Genomic DNA, 19,304 nt, shown 5'->3' with positions numbered 1-19,304 from the left:
TATCCTGTCTATTTATTTTTGTCAACCACTCAATTAGTTCACAAATCGGCACACATCAAGTTCCCACGCACCTCGCTTAATCAAACCTCCTAGATCCGCTCCATCACAGTCTCAATTATTACAAAGCGGCAAAATCACATCTAAATGCCAATACGCTCCGGAGACTTTTACTATACGGTCTTAAGGTTCGGCTCGCGTGAAGCACCTTCAACAGGAAACGGGGGCAGGGGTCTATGTCCGATCACTGCCGGACGCCGAATACTCTGGGAACATGTCTCGTCTTCTCATGTGGTTGCATTTGTAAACGTTCTTAACTCCGGAGGCCGAGCCCTTCACAACAAGGCGTGAATATGGCTTCAATATGGCACTGAAAGTTTCGACAATTGCGTAGATATAAAGGTTGAGGGGGAGACTTCATACCAGAGAGATACCTATAGTCAGAAAAAAGAAATAGACATCCATACACTCTATATTCATACATACTGGTACTTTATCAAACATGTCTGCAAGCGTTGTTCTCGTCACTGGTACACCCATCCCTCCATCTAACCCAAACCACCCTTCAAGCCCAAAAAGACTAACACTCAAATAACAACAAGGCGCCAACCGTGGCATCGGCTACGAAATCGTCAAAGCCCTCGTCGAATCCCCCCTCCCCTACCACGTCTTCCTCGGCTCCCGCGACATCACCAAAGGCAAAGCCGCCGCATCCAAACTCCACCCTCGCAGCGGCAGCTCCATCTCCGTCCTCCCCCTCGACGTCTCCTCATCCGAATCCATCTCCAATGCCGCCGCCGCCGTAAAGGCAGAGGCAGGCCGCCTAGACATCCTCGTCAACAACGCCGGCATCGTCGACGAAAGCCCCGATTCGCTGACCCGGCTCCGAAACACGCTCGAGATCAACACCATTGCGCCCTTTGCAGTGACCCAGGCGTTCAAGCCCCTCTTGACAGTTCAACCAGAGGGCGCGGTTAAGGAGAAGCGCATTGTCTATGTATCGAGCGGCTTGGGCTCCATCGGGGCCAGGCTGGACCCCAAAAACCCTTATTATGGGTTTAGTGGTACCGAGTACCGCATGAGCAAGACGGCTCTCAATATGCTGGCCGCTTGCGACGCTTTCGAATTGAAGGACCACGGTGTCAAGGTCTTTGCCTTTGACCCAGAGTTTGTGGCTACAGAGCTGACGGGCACACCCGAGGAGCGTCGCAAACGAGGTGCGCTTGAGCCGAGCGTGAGCGGCGAGAGCTGTCGAGATATCATTGAGGGAAAGAGAGACGCCGATACTAGGAAGTTTGTGAGCATCAATGGCGCAGAATGGCCATGGTAAAGAAGGAGCTTTATAGTTGAATAGCAGTAAATAAAAGATGCCCCGACGCACGAGTTTGGAGGGTCCAATGTTAGAAAAGAAAAAGTCCCCAATGAAGACTGTGAATTTGAATCGAGTAATATACAGAGTTAGTCAGGAGACTCCAAACCAGATAAACACACACATCCCAACCCATACCAAACCACTCTATGCCACTTAGCCAGATAATCTTGCTCTTCCTTGGCTTTCCGCAACAGTGTAATAAGTAGTGTCCTAAAACCGGAAGAGCCGATGGATCGGCTGGAATAATTCCACCTTATTTCACTTCTTTGTGGATTTAATCAATTTGTTTGTCACTGAAAGATTCAGTCTTCATCCACAAACATCAGTTTTTTTGCAAAGCACATGATTACATGGCTTATCTGCTCTTTCGGTTTTCGCCATCAACCTGAGTAGCAGCGTACTTGTCGCTGAGCTCACTGTAGGCCTTGTTGAGCTGCTCGGCCTGCTTCTTGAGGTTCTGGAGATCCTGATCCTTCTTCTCGAGCTTCTCCTTGAGAGCAGCAAGCTCGCCGGGCTTGCCGGCAACAGCCAATTTCTCGCTCTCCTTGGTGTTCTTGCTGGTGCCCTCGTAGGTCTTTAGCTTGTCCTCCAGGCGCATGACCTCAAGGATCATGACGTAGGTGCGGTTGAGAATCAAGGAAAGGAACAGCGTGAAGCCGCAGAGGTACATGTTGCGCTGAGAGTAAAACTTGCGGGCCTGGACTTCGAGACGCTCGGATCCCATGACAGCGGCAGCGCTATTGACGTCGTTAGAAAAGACGTATTATTTCCGGGCTTCTCAAGAAATACTCACTTTCCCTTAATGCCCTGCTCGTGCGCAGCCATAACCTCAAGCTGCACCCGGTAGACGCGGTTGAGGCTGTCGACGAAGAGGATGAGGATGAAGACAAAGGTAATCTTCATCCAGTACTGTACTTTGGCGATCAATGGGCTCTCAGAAATGAAGCTATGAAAATCTCGTCAGCGCGTGCTTCAAAAGCATATCGGGCGTTTGTTGGGCATCGTACGTAAAGATCCTCCGCTTGATGTTGAACGGGAGGGGAATAAGCAACAGCATAAACAGGCCCATCTCGGCCATTAGAAGACCAAACACCTTGTATCTCGTTAGCCCATCAAAGCACGCCTCTCTCTCTTCATCTAATTTCGTAAACATACAAGAGTGTAGTAGAGCGTCATCGTGGAGTCGGGGCAATGGCCTCCAATTGCAAGCTCTGATTGTTTTTTTCGGCGGGGGCAGTGTGGGAAGCTCGAGAACGGCAATTCAGCTCTCGACAGCTAGAAGTAGACGATAGATAGACGTTTGGTTTAGAGAAATGCGAAAAATTTGCAAAAGCAATTCGCAGCTTTTGTAGGCGGGATGAGAGAAGAGGAAGATGGAAGAAAAAACCCGAATTCCAGGCGAAGTGTTCAGTTTGTCGTGTGGGTTCAGGTACCTCAGCTTGTGCAGCTCCGTTGCGTGTCGAATCACCCACGTCATCGTTTCCTGTTTTGTGGCTGGGATCCGCCCCGCCCCCGCTACAGAGATGTGGCTTCAATGCTAGCACCCTGGAAGTGCTCTGTACTGCCTCTGGCTATCTTCTAACGGTTCTGATGGCAATATTTCATTGGCTAAATATTAATATCAACAGAGTATAGCTTCATATCATTGAACGCTGTAAATATACAAAATAAACAAAGACACACGATGGCACCTGGAGTTGCTCACAGTCGAGGTATACATAGCCTGAGTCGCCGAAACAGGGCTTTGACCAAGGCAGACAGCTCTGCGCCACATTTCTACAAACGTCCACGGAAAAGTACCTCGTAGCTGGCGTCGTCATATTGAGCACATGTTTTCACATGCCTGTAATTTACCTACCCAGCACCCTGTTTGCTGTTTGAGGCCACGGTATGATGATTCTTTGGACTGTTCCTGTCAAGATATAAACATTATCTAATAATTCATACAAAGCAACGCTCTAGCTTCATTTGTTATCTGGTTCAATACACAACCCAGATCAGCCCCTGCAAATAGTTCTATGAGTATAGATTCCTTTCGTTTTACAACTCCTAACCCCAGTGATACCCCGTTGCGCCTATGCCTCCTCCCTAAACTTTGCCGGTAGTCGTCTGTTCCTAGACGTCCTGTTCCTCGTGGCTGATTCCTGGTCATCCTGATCGTCCTGGTCGTCCTGGTCTTCGCTGTCTTCGATTTCAATGGCATCCTCAGGTTCGTGCCCACGGCTTATTCTGCTTTGCTTCGGTGTTGAGGGTAAAGGTACTGGCGTCTGTACGGGGACAGGCACGTTGGTTTCTGCCCCAAGCTGCGATTCTTGAGTAGACTGTTGAAGAGGTTGAGCAGGCTGAGGAGGTTCAACAGGCTGGGATGGTTCTTTTGGCCTTTGGATGATCCGAGGGTGCTTTCTAGGTCGCCCGCTACCAGGTCGGGCTCCTCCTCGTTTGCCTCGAGGTTTCGGCTCCTCTCCTTTCACAGCCTGGGATAATGGTGTTTCGGGCTGATTGACTCTCTGTGATCTAGTTGTCTTCCGAAGCCGCTTCGAACCAAGAAGATCCCCTCCTTCGGAGTCGACACCCGATTCAGCTACAAATGACGTTGCGTTCGTGCTAGGTGGGTGATATTCCTCCTCCTCTGAGTCGATCAGCGTGTGACGCTTTCGCTTGCGAGTAAGAGTCTCTTCCATCATTTGCTGGACCGCCGCGGAATCTTCATCCGAGACCGTCATTGCTTCCATCAAAGTAGTCGTCGTTGTAGTCGTCGTAGTAGTAGTCGTCCTCACTGTCGTCTCCTTCTTCTTTTTCGATTTTGGCCTTCCCACTTTTTTGTGTTCGATCTTGGGTACTTTGCGTGCCACTCGATCGCCAGTTTCGGCACGCTTTGGCCGACCAGCCTTTCTTGGCCCTCCAGGCTTCTCTCCAGACTTATTATCAAGCAATTTCTTGGTAAGATTGGGGAAATTCTCGCCGTAATTGAAAAAGAGCTCCTCTCCGGCCTTGATATCCCTGAGAGCAGTAAACTTGATGCGGAATTCGCCGTTTACATAGAGAATGCGCGGAGTGATGTTGCATCCCCGCGTGTCGTGTTCCGAAGCGTGATTGATGTATCGACTCAGATTGCCGTAGATGGCTGCGTCAACCCAGATACCCTCGTTTTCGAGCAGAGTAAATACGTATGATATGTTGGAGTCTTCGTCAAACACGTCGCCACGCCTTGCTTCACGACGGACACCCTCGTCGTGGGTGATCAACTCCCCAACATACTCGACGATGAATTCATCTTGAACAATATCCTCGGCAGTAAACAATCCGTAGCCAACTCCTTCAAGTTGACTTTGTCCGAGAAGGAGAGTCTTGTGTCGTCCGCGCTGCAAGTCACAGTTTTGGCACCCCGTAGAATGCAGCCATTCGTCTTCGGCGTTGGCAGGATCGGCACGTTCAAAGGCGCCGCATGGACCGCACAGTTGCGGATCACACTCGCGGTTGAGCTGCACGCATATACAGGGCTTTTCTTTCTGTTTCGAAAGACACGTCTTGCCCTGAGAGTGACAGGCACACCCTGTGAACTTGTAAAGGCAGTTTGCCTCCGTGCAGCCGCAGAACCTTTCGCACAAAACCCCGGCATCCACACATGAGCATATTTTGGGGGCGCATGGGCCATCGTGAGAGCATGGTTCAAGTAATTCACGCCGTTGATGTTCGTGAGTGATGGTATGGTCCTGCCAGTCTCCGAGGAGCATCTTTCGCTTGCGGTCATACCATGAAATGGTTTTCTGACGAGGGGGTTCTGTGGGTTCCGGTTCAGGTATGATGATGTTTAAGGAAAGAAATTCCGCGTACACCTCATCGCAATTGCGGTTCAAGAATTCGGTCGCGAGACAGATGGGGTCCATCGTAGTTTTGCTGAAATCAGTCGTGATATACAAAGACCGTAGGAGAGTGCGCTCGTCTTCAGTCCATGGTTTCACCGTCACACTTGGATCAGGGGGGATTTTCAGACGATAGCACCTTCGCTGACAAGGCACGTCAGCAATCATATTAGCGCCTGCTGCCGCTATTCGTTTTCTCTTCAAAATATCTGACAGCGGCGCGCAAGACGACAAGGAAAATGTGCGTTTCCAATTTTGGTGGTCGTATTCGCCGTGATCGCAAGAATGACTGAAGCAGATGAGGCACCCCAGAATGCAGTATGTGGCCAGATTGGACTCGACAACCTCATCTTCGCTGTCTTGCTGGATGATAGAAACGTCCTTGGCCGCGGGCTTATTGTCCATGACACTATCGACAGACTCGTCGAGAAATAACACCTTGCGCAATTCAATCTGCTTCAGCTGCGGTTGATTTTCCTTAAAGGCTAGCTGAAATGCAGCGGTGAACATCTCTGCGGCCCTACGCGCCTCTGGCGTCATCCTGTTCCCATCGCCTTGGGATCTGATAATATCCGTCTTTTGCTGGGGAGTTATCGCGTCATCGGATGCCTGGCTTGCCATGTAGCTGATGAGAGTGGACTTGTTGCAGAGTGGTATGTTGAGCTTCTTAAGCCACATATCCAAATAGAGCGAAAGAGTCGCAGCGCGCTCGGCCTGGATGATTGCGACAAATTTTTCGTCGCGGTTCATGGGCTTGAAGCCTGATTTGAGATCAATGTCCTCTAGTTCCTTGAGCCAAAGGTTGTACTTGGCCTCTTCAGAGCCTTCGAGATCGCGCAGATGAGGAACAAATGTCAGCATGGTGTTTGGCATCAGCACGTTCTTCTTGATTTCCACGTGGTGGAATCTGTAAGATGGGACAGCGTCCTTGTTGGTTTTGATGCAAACCACGTTGTACCGAACGTCCTTGTGATCCTTTTTGTTTTTGTTGTGGTGCTAAGCGGGGGAAGTCAATTCTCAATGCTCAAACGTCCAATTTCAAGCTTCAAATTTCAAATGTTGGCAATGGGTTCTGACCTTGAATTTGATTTTAATTTGCTTTCCCTTGAGCTCTGGATTAGGATGAGTCTCCAGCTCTCGAAAGAGATCCAGTCCATGATGCGTGCGCCACTCTCTGCATTTGGCGGACTCAATGGCGTGGGCGACGAGCGATGCGTGGTCCCTCCGAACTTCCTGGTTGAAGGCTGTGAGTTGTTTGGCGAGTGTCGGGACGGTCCATTCCGTTATAGGAACCGTCTGAGCCTTGGGAGTCTGCACCGGTTCTGGCTGGCGGTGGCCATCTCGCGACGGCGTTGCGGTCATTGGGGGAGGCATGTTGCGAGCTGGACTGGCGCTAGATGCGACGCCAGGGTTCTCTGGCATGACGGGCGCATGTTCAGCGACGCGATCTGTCACAGGCATAGACGCGCGCTCAGGGAGAGGTACAGGTGTCCAACCGCTGGGGTGGACGTCAGGTGTGATGTAGGTAGCCGGAGCAGGAGGAGCAGAAGCGCAGGTTCTGGATAACGGAGGAGGGCTAATGGGACCTCTGGTTGAAACCGCGACGCCAGATCCGCTAGTCAAGTCTAGACGGCCCAGGTGGCTTGGGTTGCCATCTTCCGATGCTGCGAATATTGGCACTGGTACGCCGTGGGGCATCATCCTTGCCTGTCGAAAATTAAATTCTTGGTCGCTCTGTTTCTGTTTGTGTTTGTGTTACAGTAGTGTTCTCGTTCTCGGCCAGACGGGCGAAGGATGCCGCAGACCCGAGTCTAAATGAACGGCCGAGGTTCGCAAAAGGGTCAAGGTCTGCATGAGAGGCCCCGAGAGAGTGTGTTAAAAATGAAATGGAACGAAGGAACAGATAGCAAGTCTTAGCACGCTGTAGAATTGACGACGAGAATCAAGGCGGGTGAGCGATGGGCGGTGCGATACTCATGTGAGGCTGAGGGTGAAAGATTTCTGTGTGAAATTGGATGGATGAGATTTGACCGTCGTCCAACTGCAACTGCAAGGCGCCGCCTCTGATTCCTGAGCCCAAGCCACAAAACACACCACAAGCCCAATCCCAGCGACCGCTACACCGAAGAGGGGGGGATTGGATTAACAGAGCATTTCCATGCAGTGCAGCGCTGCTGATCAACAAAGGGCCACCCAACAACTGGCGCTTGGGATTATAAAGATCGCGAAATTGAGAGGCTTCCAGATCGCGTTCTGAATTGAGAGCCCCGGAGCACGCGAGCCCTGGTTGGCCGGGCCGGGCTGTTGGTGATTGGCCAGAGTTTATGATCCAAGTCCACAAAGAAAATCGGTCGGCTAGGCCAGATTTGGAGACGCGTTTCTGGGGGCACGGTATATTGCAGCAAAGACCAGCTTCATTGTCTGCATAGAATAATGGGTATGTTGGTACTTGTGCATCAACACATGTCGCATTTTGTGTTTGTCGACTTTGTTCTCTTTGTCTACTAGGGATTTTTGGCTTTTTCTTTGTATCCACTCAGCCACTATCGCCGAAGTGGACGCTTGTCAAATCAGGCTCTACACCCGTTTGAGAACAACCAATTCCTCTGCTCAAGTGGCGTGTACTACTGTACATTTTCTCCCCCTTCTGCTCAGTAAAGCACCATCACCAGTCATGAAACAGGTTCTTCACCTTACACCGGAGAGGTACTACGATCTGATAATTAGATCTGATGGATATGTCATCAAGCTACTGCTGCTACTATGGTACTTCGTAAGTCCAAGTGCCGAACATGTGGAGCTGTGTACCTGCATGAAACTCCAAGGCTCTCGTGGATCCCCGTCCAGATATGGATGGATTCGCCAGGCTGTAGAGTTGCTTCGTAGGAGCAAAAGGGCTAAGCGAGTCTCCCAGCATCAGGGATTAATTTCCACGTTTGTAGATTCTGCATCTGATGTGCGCCTGTCAAGGAAACAAGGTTTACATACGGAGTACAGCTGCAGATGAGATGTGTCTCCATTTCACAGCTCTGGATATTAACTCCCCCCCACTGCGGGAGTCGAGGCTGCAGGACCCCTACTTTCTTTGACCTATGCATTGAGTCAATTGATTCTGGATCAGAGAATCTACACATCATTATTATGTCTTTGCAAGCTGGTAATCTTGCCAATTGAAGCAGCGAGATGGAGAATAGCTTGGCTATTGCAACTAAACAGGATCAATCCTCCACAGGTACTCACTGAAGCGAGCGCTGTGGACTGACTGACCTCCACTGCCACTACTTCGATAGCAATCCATGACGCATCGTGTCTCACTCTGTCAGATGCTTCCCCCCAGAAAAAAAAACAAGAAAGGCAGAAATGAGTTTGTGCTTGCGATTCACTTTCCCCTAGCCCGCGCTAGCATCTTCCCCAGCAGCGTCCTCCAACTGAATGCGGCATGGCGCATCATGGCCAACAACACGGGCGGCCGAGTCTCAGCCCAGGAATCTTCCAGTTGAGTCCACACCGGCTGAGACATGCAGTTTGGACAGCTGCCAGGTAGAGGTACCCAAAATCACCCGCCTTATCACTCTGGTCCGTAGGTCCCGGACCCTGATCTGACGTCGTCGCCGTAGTACTACAGGCGTTGGATTGGGTCTAGCGCTGGGTTGATGAGGACGGGACTCCTCTTCAGTTAAGGCTCAAACAGGCTCCTGAGCTGCGGGGATGACGTAGCGAAGGCGCAACAGCTGTCCAGCCGATGACGATCCGCCAGCTCCGCCAAAAAAGCAGCCCAGCCGTGACATTCTTATAATCATCTCCCCATCCGTCCCCTCCCGTGCTTGTTCTGGCATCTTCCCGTATTGATACCGCCTACAAACACCATTAGCTGGCTATTTTCTGTGCGCTCAATCCCTATCGCATCGCCATTGTCTATTCTATTTCCCCATCTTCACGCATCGCAATTATTAGCAGTTAGCGCTCAGCCACACCGCCAAAATGCATCGAACATATTCCATGCGCCAGTCCCGCGCGCCGACGGCCTCGCAGCTCCAGGTATGGATCGGCCGGCATCTGCCATCTTGAGACCTCCTGTTGTTGGAGCTTAGGGAACTGACAAGTCTGATGAATAGAGTCCGCCCCCTCCGCCGTCATCTACCAAATCCGGCCGCTTCTTCGGAAAGGGAAGCTTGGGTAAGTGCTGCGATAGCTCTTCTAGCATTGTGCTACCCCGCTAGCACCGATCGAATGACTTTAGCTTCGATCGTTGTGTCTTCTTTCACGCCTGCTTTGACCGCGAGACTCGTGTTTACGCCGACTAATCAATGGTGCAGGCCATGCTCTTCGTCGCAATGCCGGTGGCGCCTTCGGGCCAGACCTGGCCAAGAAATTGTCCCAGCTTGTCAAGATGGAGAAGAACGTGATGCGAAGTATGGAGCTTGTCGCCAAGGAGCGCATGGAAGTCGCTGTACGTTTTGCACCCCTCGTTCATTGTCTTGCAAAAACTGACGTGTGTATAGCAACAATTGTCCCTTTGGGGCGAGGCTACCGACGAAGATGTCTCTGACGTCACTGACAAGATCGGCGTTTTGCTCTACGAAATTGGCGAGCTAGAGGACCAGTACGTTGACCGATACGACCAATACCGCATTACCATGAAGAGCATCCGCAACATTGAGGCATCGGTTCAGCCCAGCCGAGACCGTAAGACAAAGCCAATGTCGAATAGATGATTCATATCAAAAGCTAACCATCACCAGGCAAACAAAAAATCACCGATCAAATCGCCCAATTAAAGTACAAAGAGCCAAACTCTCCAAAGATTGTAGTGCTTGAACAGGAGTTGGTCCGCGCTGAGGCCGAATCGCTCGTGGCAGAGGCTCAGCTCTCCAATATCACACGCGAAAAGGTCAAGGCTGCTTATATCTACCAGTTTGACGCCCTCCGCGAGCATTGCGAGAAGGTTGCCATTATTGCTGGCTACGGAAAACATCTGCTCGACCTCATCGATGATGCTCCCGTGACTCCCGGCGAGACCCGAGCTGCGTATGATGGATATGAGGCTAGCAAGGCCATCATCCAGGATTGCGAAGATGCTCTCACCAACTGGGTCACTTCCAACGCTGCCGTGAGCTCCAAGCTTTCTACCCGATCCCGCAATCTTTCTCAGCGGCGGCGCAACACCATCCGAGCTAGAGAAGAGGGTCACGACTTGTCCCACCAGGACGTGCCGCTGAACGACAATGGCTCTTGGGTTCAACAACAGCAGGGCGTGAGAATGGATAGTGACGCCGAAGAGGAAGAAGAAGAGGAGGAGGAGCGTCACTCTGCCCTGGGTAGCGACGGAGGAATGAACGGCGAGTCCCGAGGCCGCACTCAAGAAATCCTCGCAGCTTAGGATGCCGGCTCATCGTCCGTGCGAACACAAAACAACAAAAGGGGAAACAGTCTTGGTGGGCAAGGGCTAATCGCCAATAATTTCGATTTGAATGCCGCCGAACGGCGGGGGAGTTTTGGACAAGGCTGGAACAATCACCGGTTGGGTCAATGTGCTTTAGTCTCTTTCGAATAGTCTTTTGGCGCGTGGCTATTCATTAATACCTGGTATGAGTTACATAATTTTATATGAAGTAAAAATAACTCCAATCATCATATCCGCTGTATCATGTATGCGTAGCCAATCCCCATTTGGCCAAGGTGAATGCACAAACCTCAAAACGCCGCCCTGCTTCTGTCATGAAACATCTTTCGTAGCTCTATATACATGTAGACGCCCTCCCACCATGGCCTCATGCAGACTGAGTTTTCATTTGGCTCAAGAACTGTTCAGCCTCCATCTTCACAATGTGGTGTCCCGGAACAACGATTAGGCCTAGATATCGAGACGTCATATCCAGGATAGTTGAGCTACCAGAGGCATTTGCCGCAGCCGCACTACGCTCCTCTTCCGAAGGCTGACGGTATTCATGTGTGTTTCCCAGCACAATATTCCTATCCTACGTCATCGAAAACTAGATTTAGCATCAAGAGCACGATAAATTACAAAGCCTGCCCTTCCTTTTGCTCGGGGAAACGAACCGGATCTGTGCATTTGAAAGTGCCCCGAAACATGCGGCCATCTGTCGTGTAGACGCGCAAACTCTGATTCAATAGAGATGAAATATACTCAAGGGCCTCATCTTTATCCATGATAAAGACTAGCCTTGGCTTGGAGCAGCGCAAGGATGGAGGTGCAAGAGAATCGAAGCGTGGGGGAAAAGCTGCATCTGATCCGGTAGAGGGACGCTGCGATAAGTCGAGCTGGCCAATAGATAGGGCTGAATCTGCGCTGGACAGCCCCACCGCCTTGACTACAATAGCGTCACTGCACGAGTCGATCGATCATCGTGAATCTTCAACTCTTCTTCATCACACGGAATTGCATCGAGTACTTGCAATTCCGCCTCTACGGCTGCGGTGGAAGCGAGTCGACCTCGCAAAAACCTCACCGCAATGCCATCACCGCCTCACTAGCCAAAACAACCAGTCGCGGGCTATCAGTAGGCCCGCACTCTCATAATGGGTGTTAACGGGCTTTGGACGGTGATCCAGCCGTGTGCACGGCCTACCAACCTGGCAACGCTCAATCGAAAGCGTCTGGCCGTGGATGCATCGATTTGGATCTACCAGTTTCTCAAGGCTGTTCGTGATAAAGAAGGCAATGCGCTTCGCAACTCTCATATTGTGGGATTCTTTCGGCGCATCTGCAAGCTTCTCTGGTTCGGTATCCAGCCCGTCTTTGTGTTTGATGGCGGCGCTCCAGCGTTGAAGCGAGCAACCATTCAGAAGCGTAAACAGAGGCGGGAGGGGAGACGAGAAGATGCCGTTCGGACCGCTGGGAAGCTTCTGGCTATTCAAATGCAGCGACTCGCAGAGGAAGAGGAGGAAAACCGCAAAAGGGAGAAAGAGAGGCCGCGCCCAGTAGAACCAGAAGAAGAAATACCCGAAGCCAACGAATTAGTCTACGTTGAGGAGATTGGCATGTCTCAGCAGGAGAGGCTGCGCAATCGCAAGTTTTATAAGCAAGATGCCTATCACCTGCCGGAAATCGAGGGTGGAATAGCATCAATGGGAAAGCCAGACGATCCTCGAATCATGAGTGTAGAGGAGTTGGAAGAGTATGCGCGCCAGTTCAACAACGGAGAAGACATCAACCTGTACGACTTCAGCAAGATTGATTTCGACGGCGACTTCTTCAAGAGCCTTCCGCCGCCAGATAGGTACAACATTCTCAACGCGGCGAGATTGCGGAGTCGACTCAGAATGGGTCTGAGTAAGGAACAGCTCGACGACATGTTTCCTGATCGCATGGCTTTCTCGAGGTTTCAGATTGAAAGAGTCCAGGAGAGAAATCATCTGACGCAGCGACTAATGTATGAAATCGGAATGTCAGGCACTGACCTGACCCTCGGCGTCAATGCACGTATTGCGGGAGAAAGAGATCGAGAATACATCTTGGTGAAGAACGAGGGTGTGGAAGGAGGCTGGGCTCTTGGAGTGGTCAGCAAAGACAAAGATGTTGGGGAAGCCCACAAGCCAATTGATGTGGATGCTCTTCAATTTCAATACCAGACAAAGGAAGAAGAGAGCGAAGAAGAAGACTTTGAAGATGTGCCAATTGTGGGCGTCAATCGACTACCCAAACTGTCCCAGTCAGATACTGCAAGCTTCCAAGCTGCTCAAGATATCAGTGGCAGACGACAGCAATTTTACGCGAGCCACAGACAGGATGCCGTCAATGACGAAGGCGCCAACGAAGACTCCTTGTTTGTTGGGGGAAGATTGGATCCGACTGAAAATATTCTCGAGGAACAGCCTGCGGAGCATATGCACCCAGAAGAGGAGCATGATATCAATCTTGCAATCGCTTTATCATTGCAAAGCCAGCACGGAATTGGTCAGGAGCCAGAAGACAACATCGACGAGGATGAGGATGTCCGAGACAAACCTGAGTGGACTCAAGTAGCTGTGGAAGCGCCAAAGCCTATCGGTCGTAGTAGTGGCTCAATGATTGCGCACATTGTGAACAACCGGGCCAATGCAGCTGTTCCGAAACGACAAGAAGCCCCAATATCAGAAGAGAAGGCAAAAGAGAGCGACAGCGGTGATGATATGCAGGCAATCCTAGCAAAGTCACGAAAGATGAAGAAACCTCAGCCAAAGCCAGCTTTTGAGAATAAGAAGAACCCATTTGATGGACCGCTGCCGTTTCCAAAACTGGATTGGGGTTCATCTCTGTTCGCTAAGAAAAAGACGCCTCAAGAGAAACCAATTGTGGTTACAGCGGGTGGAGATGACGGACAACTGGCTAAAGAGGGAGAACAAGAAGATGGCTTAGGCGGCGGCTTCGAAGTTGTTGAACCTCAGCAAGAAGATGGCCCCAAGCCGCTACCTCCCTGGCTAGTGGATGATGACACAGACATCCGAGAAGCAATCAAGAAACAGCAAGACGTCGAAAGAGAAATCAATGCTCAGGATAGAGCTGAAGCGGAGGAAGAAGAAAATCTTCGACGAAAAGAGTTACGGGATAAGTTGATCGAGATTCCCTCTGAGGATGACGATGACGATGCTAGCGATGATGTCAAGATTATTGAGATACCACCATCGCCAGAACTGGCACCGATTCCTAGCCCTACTGTCGACAAAGTCCCAGAGGATGATCTAAACATTGAGCCACCTACAACTGAGCCTGCTCCTGAGGAGAAGGGAAGAGTAGAGAGCGAATCACCCGAGCCTGAGTTTGAAGAAATTCCCATACTCGAGGCTCCCACTGCTCCGACTCCACCGGTTGTTGAAGCGCAGGAGAGCCATGATTCACCCGAACCTGAGTTTGTAGACGTCCAGCCAGCGGACAGCACAGTAGCTCAGGGAGATCCGCAAGCAGATGCTTTCTTAATTGAAAGCCTTCTCTTGGGCCAACCTCCAGCAGATGGCATTGCCGATGACGATGACCTATTTGCCGAGGTAGAATACGATGAGTTTAGTGACCCTGAGGACGAAGAACTCCTAGCACAGATGGCTGAGGAAGCAGAGGAACACGCACGCTTCGCTAGCGAACTGAACAAGAAGTCTACACAGCAAAACAAAGAAGACTATGAGCGAGAACTGAGAGCGCTTCGAAACCAGCAGAAGAAGGATCGTCGTGACGCAGACGAAGTGACTCAGACCATGATTACAGAGTGTCAGGCTTTGCTTCGCCTCTTTGGTATCCCTTATATCACCGCGCCGATGGAAGCGGAAGCGCAGTGTGCGGAGCTGGTCCGGCTTGGCATGGTTGACGGCATCGTCACAGATGACTCTGATACCTTTCTCTTTGGAGGGACACGAGTTTACAAAAACATGTTTAACAGCAACAAATTTGTTGAATGCTATGTCGGTGCAGACCTCGATAAAGAAATGTCCCTTTCCCGGGACCAGCTCATCTCTCTCGCTCAGCTCCTGGGGTCGGATTACACAGAAGGACTACCTGGCGTCGGTCCAGTTACCGCCGTCGAGATTCTTTCTGAGTTTCCCGGCAAAGATGGCCTCGACAAGTTCCGCGAATGGTGGAAAGAGGTTCAATCTCAAACGCGGCCCAAGGAGGCCGATGCATCCTCTTCTTTCAGGCGCAAATTCCGCAAGTCACAGGCCACTAAGCTCTTCTTACCGCTCGGCTTCCCAAGTCCAGCCGTTTACGAGGCCTACCTTCACCCAATGGTCGACAGCAGCACGGAGCCGTTTCAATGGGGCGTGCCTGATGTGGCAGGGCTGCGAGAGTATCTCATGGCCACAATCGGATGGGGCAAGGAGCGCACGGATGAGGTGCTCGTGCCGGTAATTCGGGACATGAATAAGCGGGAGATTGAAGGGACGCAGAGCAACATTACGAGGTTCTTTGGCGGGAGTGTTGGCGCTGGTGCAAGGGAGACGTTTGCTCCTAGGCAGAGAGTTCAGGGGAGCAAGCGAATGGCGGCTGCGGTGGATAGACTGAGGGCGAATTTGGCTGGGGAAGAGGAGGCTCCGGAATCAGGAGAAGGTTCAGAGACTAACAAACGTAGGAAAACAAACAGATAGAGGCGCGCTTGAGGGATGTATCTAGCCCATCTTGTGAATAATTCTCTAAAATAGATTGAAAGAGTGGCCATCATCCAGCTTCTTGTTGCTTAACTTGAAGACATCTTAGTATGCACCTCGCATGATTGCTAGGCTGTTGGATAACCAAAATAGGATATTGTATAGCCACTTCCTACTGTTATTAAGAACTTGATCTTATCATCAGTCATATTTCTCATTTAATTACAAAGTAGTTATTCATATATGATTATTTAGTTATCATGAAGAGCATTCAACCCAACATATGGCATATTGGTATGCATCCCAAAGAATGAACACGTGCCCGCTTCAGCTTCACAAAGACAACATCCAAGGCGTAATTCAAATTCTATGCATTCAATGTTTTGAATAATCTTGCTTACCAACAAATATAGCATAAACTTCCTTTATAAGACATAAGATCACATCATTTATACAGCATTGGTGTTTTGCTATATTGCTTCAACTGCAGCAATCATAAGAGAGCCAACCTCGGCAGCTCCCCACGTGACCCGCCTCAAGCATTCTGCTACGAAATCGGACGGTTAAACCCCGGCTCTTCATCCCGCCCACAGCCGTCCAAACCAACTCCGTATGCGACGATTGATTCGCCGCGCGCCGCGTGGGCAAAGAGAGAAACTTAGTAGATCCCGATTCCGTACTGCTACCTTTTTTTTCCTCCGTCAAGTCTCGCTCTTTTTTGTTGCTTCCCTAATTCCGAAAAGCCTAACTGTTTCTTGTCTTCGCCCTCTTTCGAATCATCATCGTCAGCTTTAGAATCGTTTTCGCTACCGAGAATTTCCGCAATGCCGGGCATGGACCAGCGAGAGCTCGAGTCGCGCGTAAAGGCGCTGACCAAGGTCGTGGCCGCCAACGAGCCGCCGGAGAATGCGCTGAAGCTGCTGGAGTCGCTCAAGAAGGATGCGTCACCGACTGAGGAGATGCTACGGGTACGTTAATTCTGTCGCCATATTTTTGCGGCCGTTCTACGAGAGGGAGATGCTTGAGAATGGGCAGAGACGAGGCTGTGAATTGTGTGCGCCCTCTTATACAGGGCCGTGAATGCATGTTCAGGCAGGATCCATTCGATCTGATTATCTGTCACGTTTGGATGCCGATGCCCACCCTCGTCACTGCCCACCGATTGTGCTCCCAGGCATCGCCTCCAATCGCAGCTTCTCGTCACCATGATCATGGCCTCTCATTTTATGTCTTCATTGCCCGTTATTCTTTCTTCTGACATTAGTTGTCGCAAAACTGCAGGCCACGCGCGCAGGTGTCTTTGTCGGCAAACTGCGGTCAAATCCCAACAAGGAGATTGCTCGAGCCGCCTCCGAACTCGTCATCAAGTGGAAGAAGCTCGTCGAGCAGGAAAAGAACTCCAAGCTGCAAAAGGCAAAGATGGGCTCCCCGTCAGCACCCGCCGCCGCATCGCCGCCCAACCCGTCGTCCGCCAACGCTGCGCCCAGCGGCGGCGCCAAGAAGGCGTTCAAGGGCGACCCCGAGAAGCGCAAGTTCGACACCGACGGCGTCAGCATCAAGCGTACCGAGTCCAACGTCCGCAACCAGTGCATCGGCCTCTTGTACAACGGCCTCGCTTACCGATCCACCGAGTCCGAGAGCGATGTCATCGCCAAGGCCGTTGCCGTTGAGAGCGCCCTGTTCACCCTCCTCAACGGCGAGGGCGCCGAGTACAAGAAGAAGATCCGGTCGCTCTTCCAGAATCTCAAGAGCAAGTCCAATCGGGACCTGGGCAAGAGAGTCCTATCGGGAGATATCTCGCCCGATCGGTTCGTTAGCATGACAGACGATGAGCTCAAGAGCGAGGAGCGGAAGAAGATGGAGCTGGAGCTGGAGAAGGAGAACATGAAGAAGGCCCAGGTTCCGATGGCGGAGAAGAGCATCAGCGACAGCCTGGAGTGCGGCAAGTGCAAGAAGAAGAGGGTCAGCTACACTCAGGCACAGACACGAAGTGCTGATGAGCCGATGACGACGTTTTGCGAGTGTATGAATTGCGGCAACCGGTGGAAGGTATGTTTTCTATTCATTCCTCCCCTCTCATGTTACAATACTAACAAGGAGTGTTTGTGCAGTTCTCATAAGGAGGCAACGAGAAGAGGGAGAAAATTACAATAAAGGCGCCACGTCTGCCTCGAGGACTATGAGGACGCTGTTTCGATTTGCTTGATGTTTCCTACGGAGCGAATGGGGTGGAACTTTTTTCGGGATGGGAGTTATGGAAAATTGATTACTTTTTATTTTTTCGGGTAAGATATGAAGAACTCAAGACCTTCGGGCGCCATGTAGTGTTTTCCCTTCATCATATTTTTACCCCTTCTTCGGCATGTCTTCCGTCGGCGTGCACATCATGAACTTGGTGTTGCCGCGAGGCTATGCAATATGTTTTATCTAGATCATCTAATAGATCACTGCTGCCGGTTTTCTATCAATCATTCTCGGGCAACATGCGATGGTGCTTACGGAGCTAGCTCCGTTATATACAAGATAAAGGTCAAGGCTTTTTCCTTATGACTTTGATATACCCAATTCAGCAAATAGATCTGTGGGTTCCCCTTCCTCCAAGCCCATCTCTTTGATATTCTTCCAGAACTTGCTCAAATGCCGGGTTCCGGAATCACACAACAAGGTAACGACCCGGCTCCCGGGGGGCAGCTTCATTGCCGCCATGACAGCAGCGGCGCAGTTTACAGAGCTACTGCTCCCTACAAAGATGCCGTCATTCTCCACGAGCCACCTCGCCATGCGGCAGGCCTGCTCATCAGTCACCTTGACTGCATCGTCGAGTAGATCTCTGCCGACTTCGAAGTTGTTGGTTATGCGGTTGATGCCGATTCCTTCCACCATAGAGTCGACCTGCTGTCTGCGCCGGGTGCCCTCCTTCTCGGTGGGTGAGTACATGACGCCGTGCTTAATCTTGTTATATAGTCCGCTCCCCTGGGGATCCGCCAGGATGACCTTGACATTCTTCATCTTGGCCTCGAGTTTCAGGTATCTCGCCACTCCTGATATCGTTCCGCCAGTTCCTGCGCCAGCTACGAATGCGTCAAGGTTTCCGTCTGTCTGCTGGTAGATCTCCGGGCCTGTGCTGACGACATGAGCCTGCCAGTTGGATTCTGTCTCAAACTGATTCGCAAAGAAGCCCTTGCTGCCATCCTCTGAAAATCGCGTGTGCTCAATGGCGCGCCTTCGAGCCAAGTTGACAAAATGATCAGGACTGGTAATTGGAGCTACAGGGACTCTCTCAACAGTTGCACCTAAATGAATCAAAAGATCCGATTTCTCGAATGCCTGGTCGTCGGGCATGCAAATGTGAGCCTTGTATCCCTTTGCGCGAGCCAGAGTAGCAAGCGAGATGCCTGTGCTGCCCACGGTTCCTTCATAGATGGTGTCCCCCTGATGCGGCGTTAAAAGGCCCTGTTTCTCGGCCTCCAAGATCATGTTAAGAGCCACTCGGTCCTTGGGACTATTTCCAGCGCCATTGAGAAACTCGGCTTTAGCCAGGATGACCCGGCCAGTGGCCTCGGAGAGAGATTGGATTTCAATGAGGGGCGTGTTGCCGATGCAGCCTTCAATGCCATTTGTTGCTATTCCGGCGGACCGAGACGTCGAAGTTTTCGGCTCATGGTCCTCGAGCTTCACCGGCGCTCCCCAGAAGAAACTTGATCTCCTGCGATCATTCACACGGCTGGTGCTCTTGTGCTGGTAGCGGGATTCGAGCTCGGGATACAGCTCTTTGAATCCCAGGGTAGCGATAATGCCTGCTGTAAAGGCAACGGCAATGGCAGCCGTGCCATAGGCCTTGGGATGGTCGCTCAATGACATGCTACAGGCCGTGACCGGATATGCCTCATCGTAATTGTATTCAAAATGCCCTCATTTTTCTGCGGGCTATTGAGGTCAACAATAGATGAAGAAGTGAAGAAGTGCTAAATTCTGTAGGATAGACTAAACTTTGTACT

At 51.0% G+C, this 19,304-nt stretch overlaps 8 protein-coding genes across 8 annotated transcripts; 4 read left to right on the top strand and 4 right to left on the bottom strand.

Moving 5' to 3' along the window:
- Window positions 1–334: 334 nt before the first annotated feature.
- On the top strand, window positions 335–1,526 carry V8C40DRAFT_11712 (uncharacterized protein). Its single transcript, XM_083210872.1, has 2 exons — window positions 335–527; window positions 600–1,526. Exons 1-2 carry the CDS (start codon window positions 500–502, stop codon window positions 1,325–1,327), a joined length of 756 nt encoding a protein of 251 aa, XP_083079247.1. The 5' UTR covers window positions 335–499; the 3' UTR covers window positions 1,328–1,526.
- Window positions 1,514–2,635, bottom strand: V8C40DRAFT_11653 (B-cell receptor-associated protein 31-like-domain-containing protein). Its single transcript, XM_083210862.1, has 4 exons — window positions 2,525–2,635; window positions 2,377–2,462; window positions 2,163–2,315; window positions 1,514–2,106 (listed from the first exon to the last, which is right to left on the bottom strand). The coding sequence occupies exons 1-4, from the start codon at window positions 2,543–2,545 to the stop codon at window positions 1,725–1,727; spliced, it is 642 nt and encodes a 213-aa protein (XP_083079246.1). The 5' UTR covers window positions 2,546–2,635; the 3' UTR covers window positions 1,514–1,724.
- An 809-nt stretch (window positions 2,636–3,444) lies between these two features.
- Window positions 3,445–6,594, bottom strand: V8C40DRAFT_272139 (uncharacterized protein; the record flags this gene model as incomplete). The annotated part of the gene is made up of 2 exons (XM_083220321.1): window positions 3,445–6,228; window positions 6,310–6,594. 2 exons carry the CDS (start codon window positions 6,592–6,594, stop codon window positions 3,445–3,447), a joined length of 3,069 nt encoding a protein of 1,022 aa, XP_083079245.1.
- A 2,402-nt stretch (window positions 6,595–8,996) lies between these two features.
- Window positions 8,997–10,939, top strand: V8C40DRAFT_230297 (Eisosome component PIL1-domain-containing protein). The gene is made up of 5 exons (XM_083212679.1): window positions 8,997–9,270; window positions 9,348–9,408; window positions 9,549–9,682; window positions 9,735–9,918; window positions 9,975–10,939. The coding sequence occupies exons 1-5, from the start codon at window positions 9,214–9,216 to the stop codon at window positions 10,610–10,612; spliced, it is 1,074 nt and encodes a 357-aa protein (XP_083079244.1). The 5' UTR covers window positions 8,997–9,213; the 3' UTR covers window positions 10,613–10,939.
- On the bottom strand, window positions 10,775–11,451 carry V8C40DRAFT_230295 (LSM domain-containing protein). Its single transcript, XM_083212678.1, has 2 exons — window positions 11,293–11,451; window positions 10,775–11,210 (listed from the first exon to the last, which is right to left on the bottom strand). The coding sequence occupies exons 1-2, from the start codon at window positions 11,401–11,403 to the stop codon at window positions 11,004–11,006; spliced, it is 318 nt and encodes a 105-aa protein (XP_083079243.1). The 5' UTR covers window positions 11,404–11,451; the 3' UTR covers window positions 10,775–11,003.
- A 163-nt stretch (window positions 11,452–11,614) lies between these two features.
- V8C40DRAFT_230293 (ssDNA endodeoxyribonuclease RAD2) lies at window positions 11,615–15,583 on the top strand. The gene has a single exon (XM_083212677.1). It carries the CDS (start codon window positions 11,773–11,775, stop codon window positions 15,304–15,306), a length of 3,534 nt encoding a protein of 1,177 aa, XP_083079242.1. The 5' UTR covers window positions 11,615–11,772; the 3' UTR covers window positions 15,307–15,583.
- Window positions 15,584–15,950: 367 nt separating this feature from the next.
- On the top strand, window positions 15,951–17,840 carry V8C40DRAFT_230291 (transcription elongation factor DST1). Its single transcript, XM_083212676.1, has 3 exons — window positions 15,951–16,274; window positions 16,588–17,355; window positions 17,418–17,840. The coding sequence occupies exons 1-3, from the start codon at window positions 16,131–16,133 to the stop codon at window positions 17,424–17,426; spliced, it is 921 nt and encodes a 306-aa protein (XP_083079241.1). The 5' UTR covers window positions 15,951–16,130; the 3' UTR covers window positions 17,427–17,840.
- V8C40DRAFT_230290 (tryptophan synthase beta subunit-like PLP-dependent enzyme) lies at window positions 17,698–19,303 on the bottom strand. The gene has a single exon (XM_083212675.1). It carries the CDS (start codon window positions 19,165–19,167, stop codon window positions 17,851–17,853), a length of 1,317 nt encoding a protein of 438 aa, XP_083079240.1. The 5' UTR covers window positions 19,168–19,303; the 3' UTR covers window positions 17,698–17,850.
- Between the last annotated feature and the right edge of the window lies 1 nt (window position 19,304).

The sequence above is a fragment of the Trichoderma camerunense genome (assembly GCF_050948025.1).
Source record: "Trichoderma camerunense strain CBS 138272 chromosome Unknown V8C40scaffold_1, whole genome shotgun sequence".
NCBI classification, from domain to species: domain Eukaryota; kingdom Fungi; phylum Ascomycota; class Sordariomycetes; order Hypocreales; family Hypocreaceae; genus Trichoderma; species Trichoderma camerunense.
Note: the sequence above shows the minus strand (reverse complement) of the source record. Positions and strands in the feature narration are given on the sequence as shown.

Bases quoted from the DNA above. Each gene is read 5' to 3' on its own strand.
- V8C40DRAFT_230295 (XM_083212678.1), bottom strand. From the start codon at position 11,403: ATGGATAAAGATGAGGCCCTTGAGTATATTTCATCTCTATTGAATCAG. The intron at 11,211-11,292 runs GTTCGTTTCCCC...TCGATGACGTAG, and splicing joins CTTTCAAATGCACAGATCCG to GATAGGAATATTGTGCTGGG.
- V8C40DRAFT_230290 (XM_083212675.1), bottom strand. From the start codon at position 19,167: ATGTCATTGAGCGACCATCCCAAGGCCTATGGCACGGCTGCCATTGCC.
- V8C40DRAFT_230297 (XM_083212679.1), top strand. From the start codon at position 9,214: ATGCATCGAACATATTCCATGCGCCAGTCCCGCGCGCCGACGGCCTCG. The intron at 9,271-9,347 runs GTATGGATCGGC...TCTGATGAATAG, and splicing joins CGACGGCCTCGCAGCTCCAG to AGTCCGCCCCCTCCGCCGTC. The intron at 9,409-9,548 runs GTAAGTGCTGCG...TCAATGGTGCAG, and splicing joins CTTCGGAAAGGGAAGCTTGG to GCCATGCTCTTCGTCGCAAT.
- V8C40DRAFT_11653 (XM_083210862.1), bottom strand. From the start codon at position 2,545: ATGACGCTCTACTACACTCTT. The intron at 2,463-2,524 runs GTATGTTTACGA...ACGAGATACAAG, and splicing joins TGACGCTCTACTACACTCTT to GTGTTTGGTCTTCTAATGGC. The intron at 2,316-2,376 runs GTACGATGCCCA...AGATTTTCATAG, and splicing joins ATCAAGCGGAGGATCTTTAC to CTTCATTTCTGAGAGCCCAT.
- V8C40DRAFT_230293 (XM_083212677.1), top strand. From the start codon at position 11,773: ATGGGTGTTAACGGGCTTTGGACGGTGATCCAGCCGTGTGCACGGCCT.
- V8C40DRAFT_11712 (XM_083210872.1), top strand. From the start codon at position 500: ATGTCTGCAAGCGTTGTTCTCGTCACTG. The intron at 528-599 runs GTACACCCATCC...AATAACAACAAG, and splicing joins AAGCGTTGTTCTCGTCACTG to GCGCCAACCGTGGCATCGGC.
- V8C40DRAFT_230291 (XM_083212676.1), top strand. From the start codon at position 16,131: ATGCCGGGCATGGACCAGCGAGAGCTCGAGTCGCGCGTAAAGGCGCTG. The intron at 16,275-16,587 runs GTACGTTAATTC...GCAAAACTGCAG, and splicing joins CGACTGAGGAGATGCTACGG to GCCACGCGCGCAGGTGTCTT.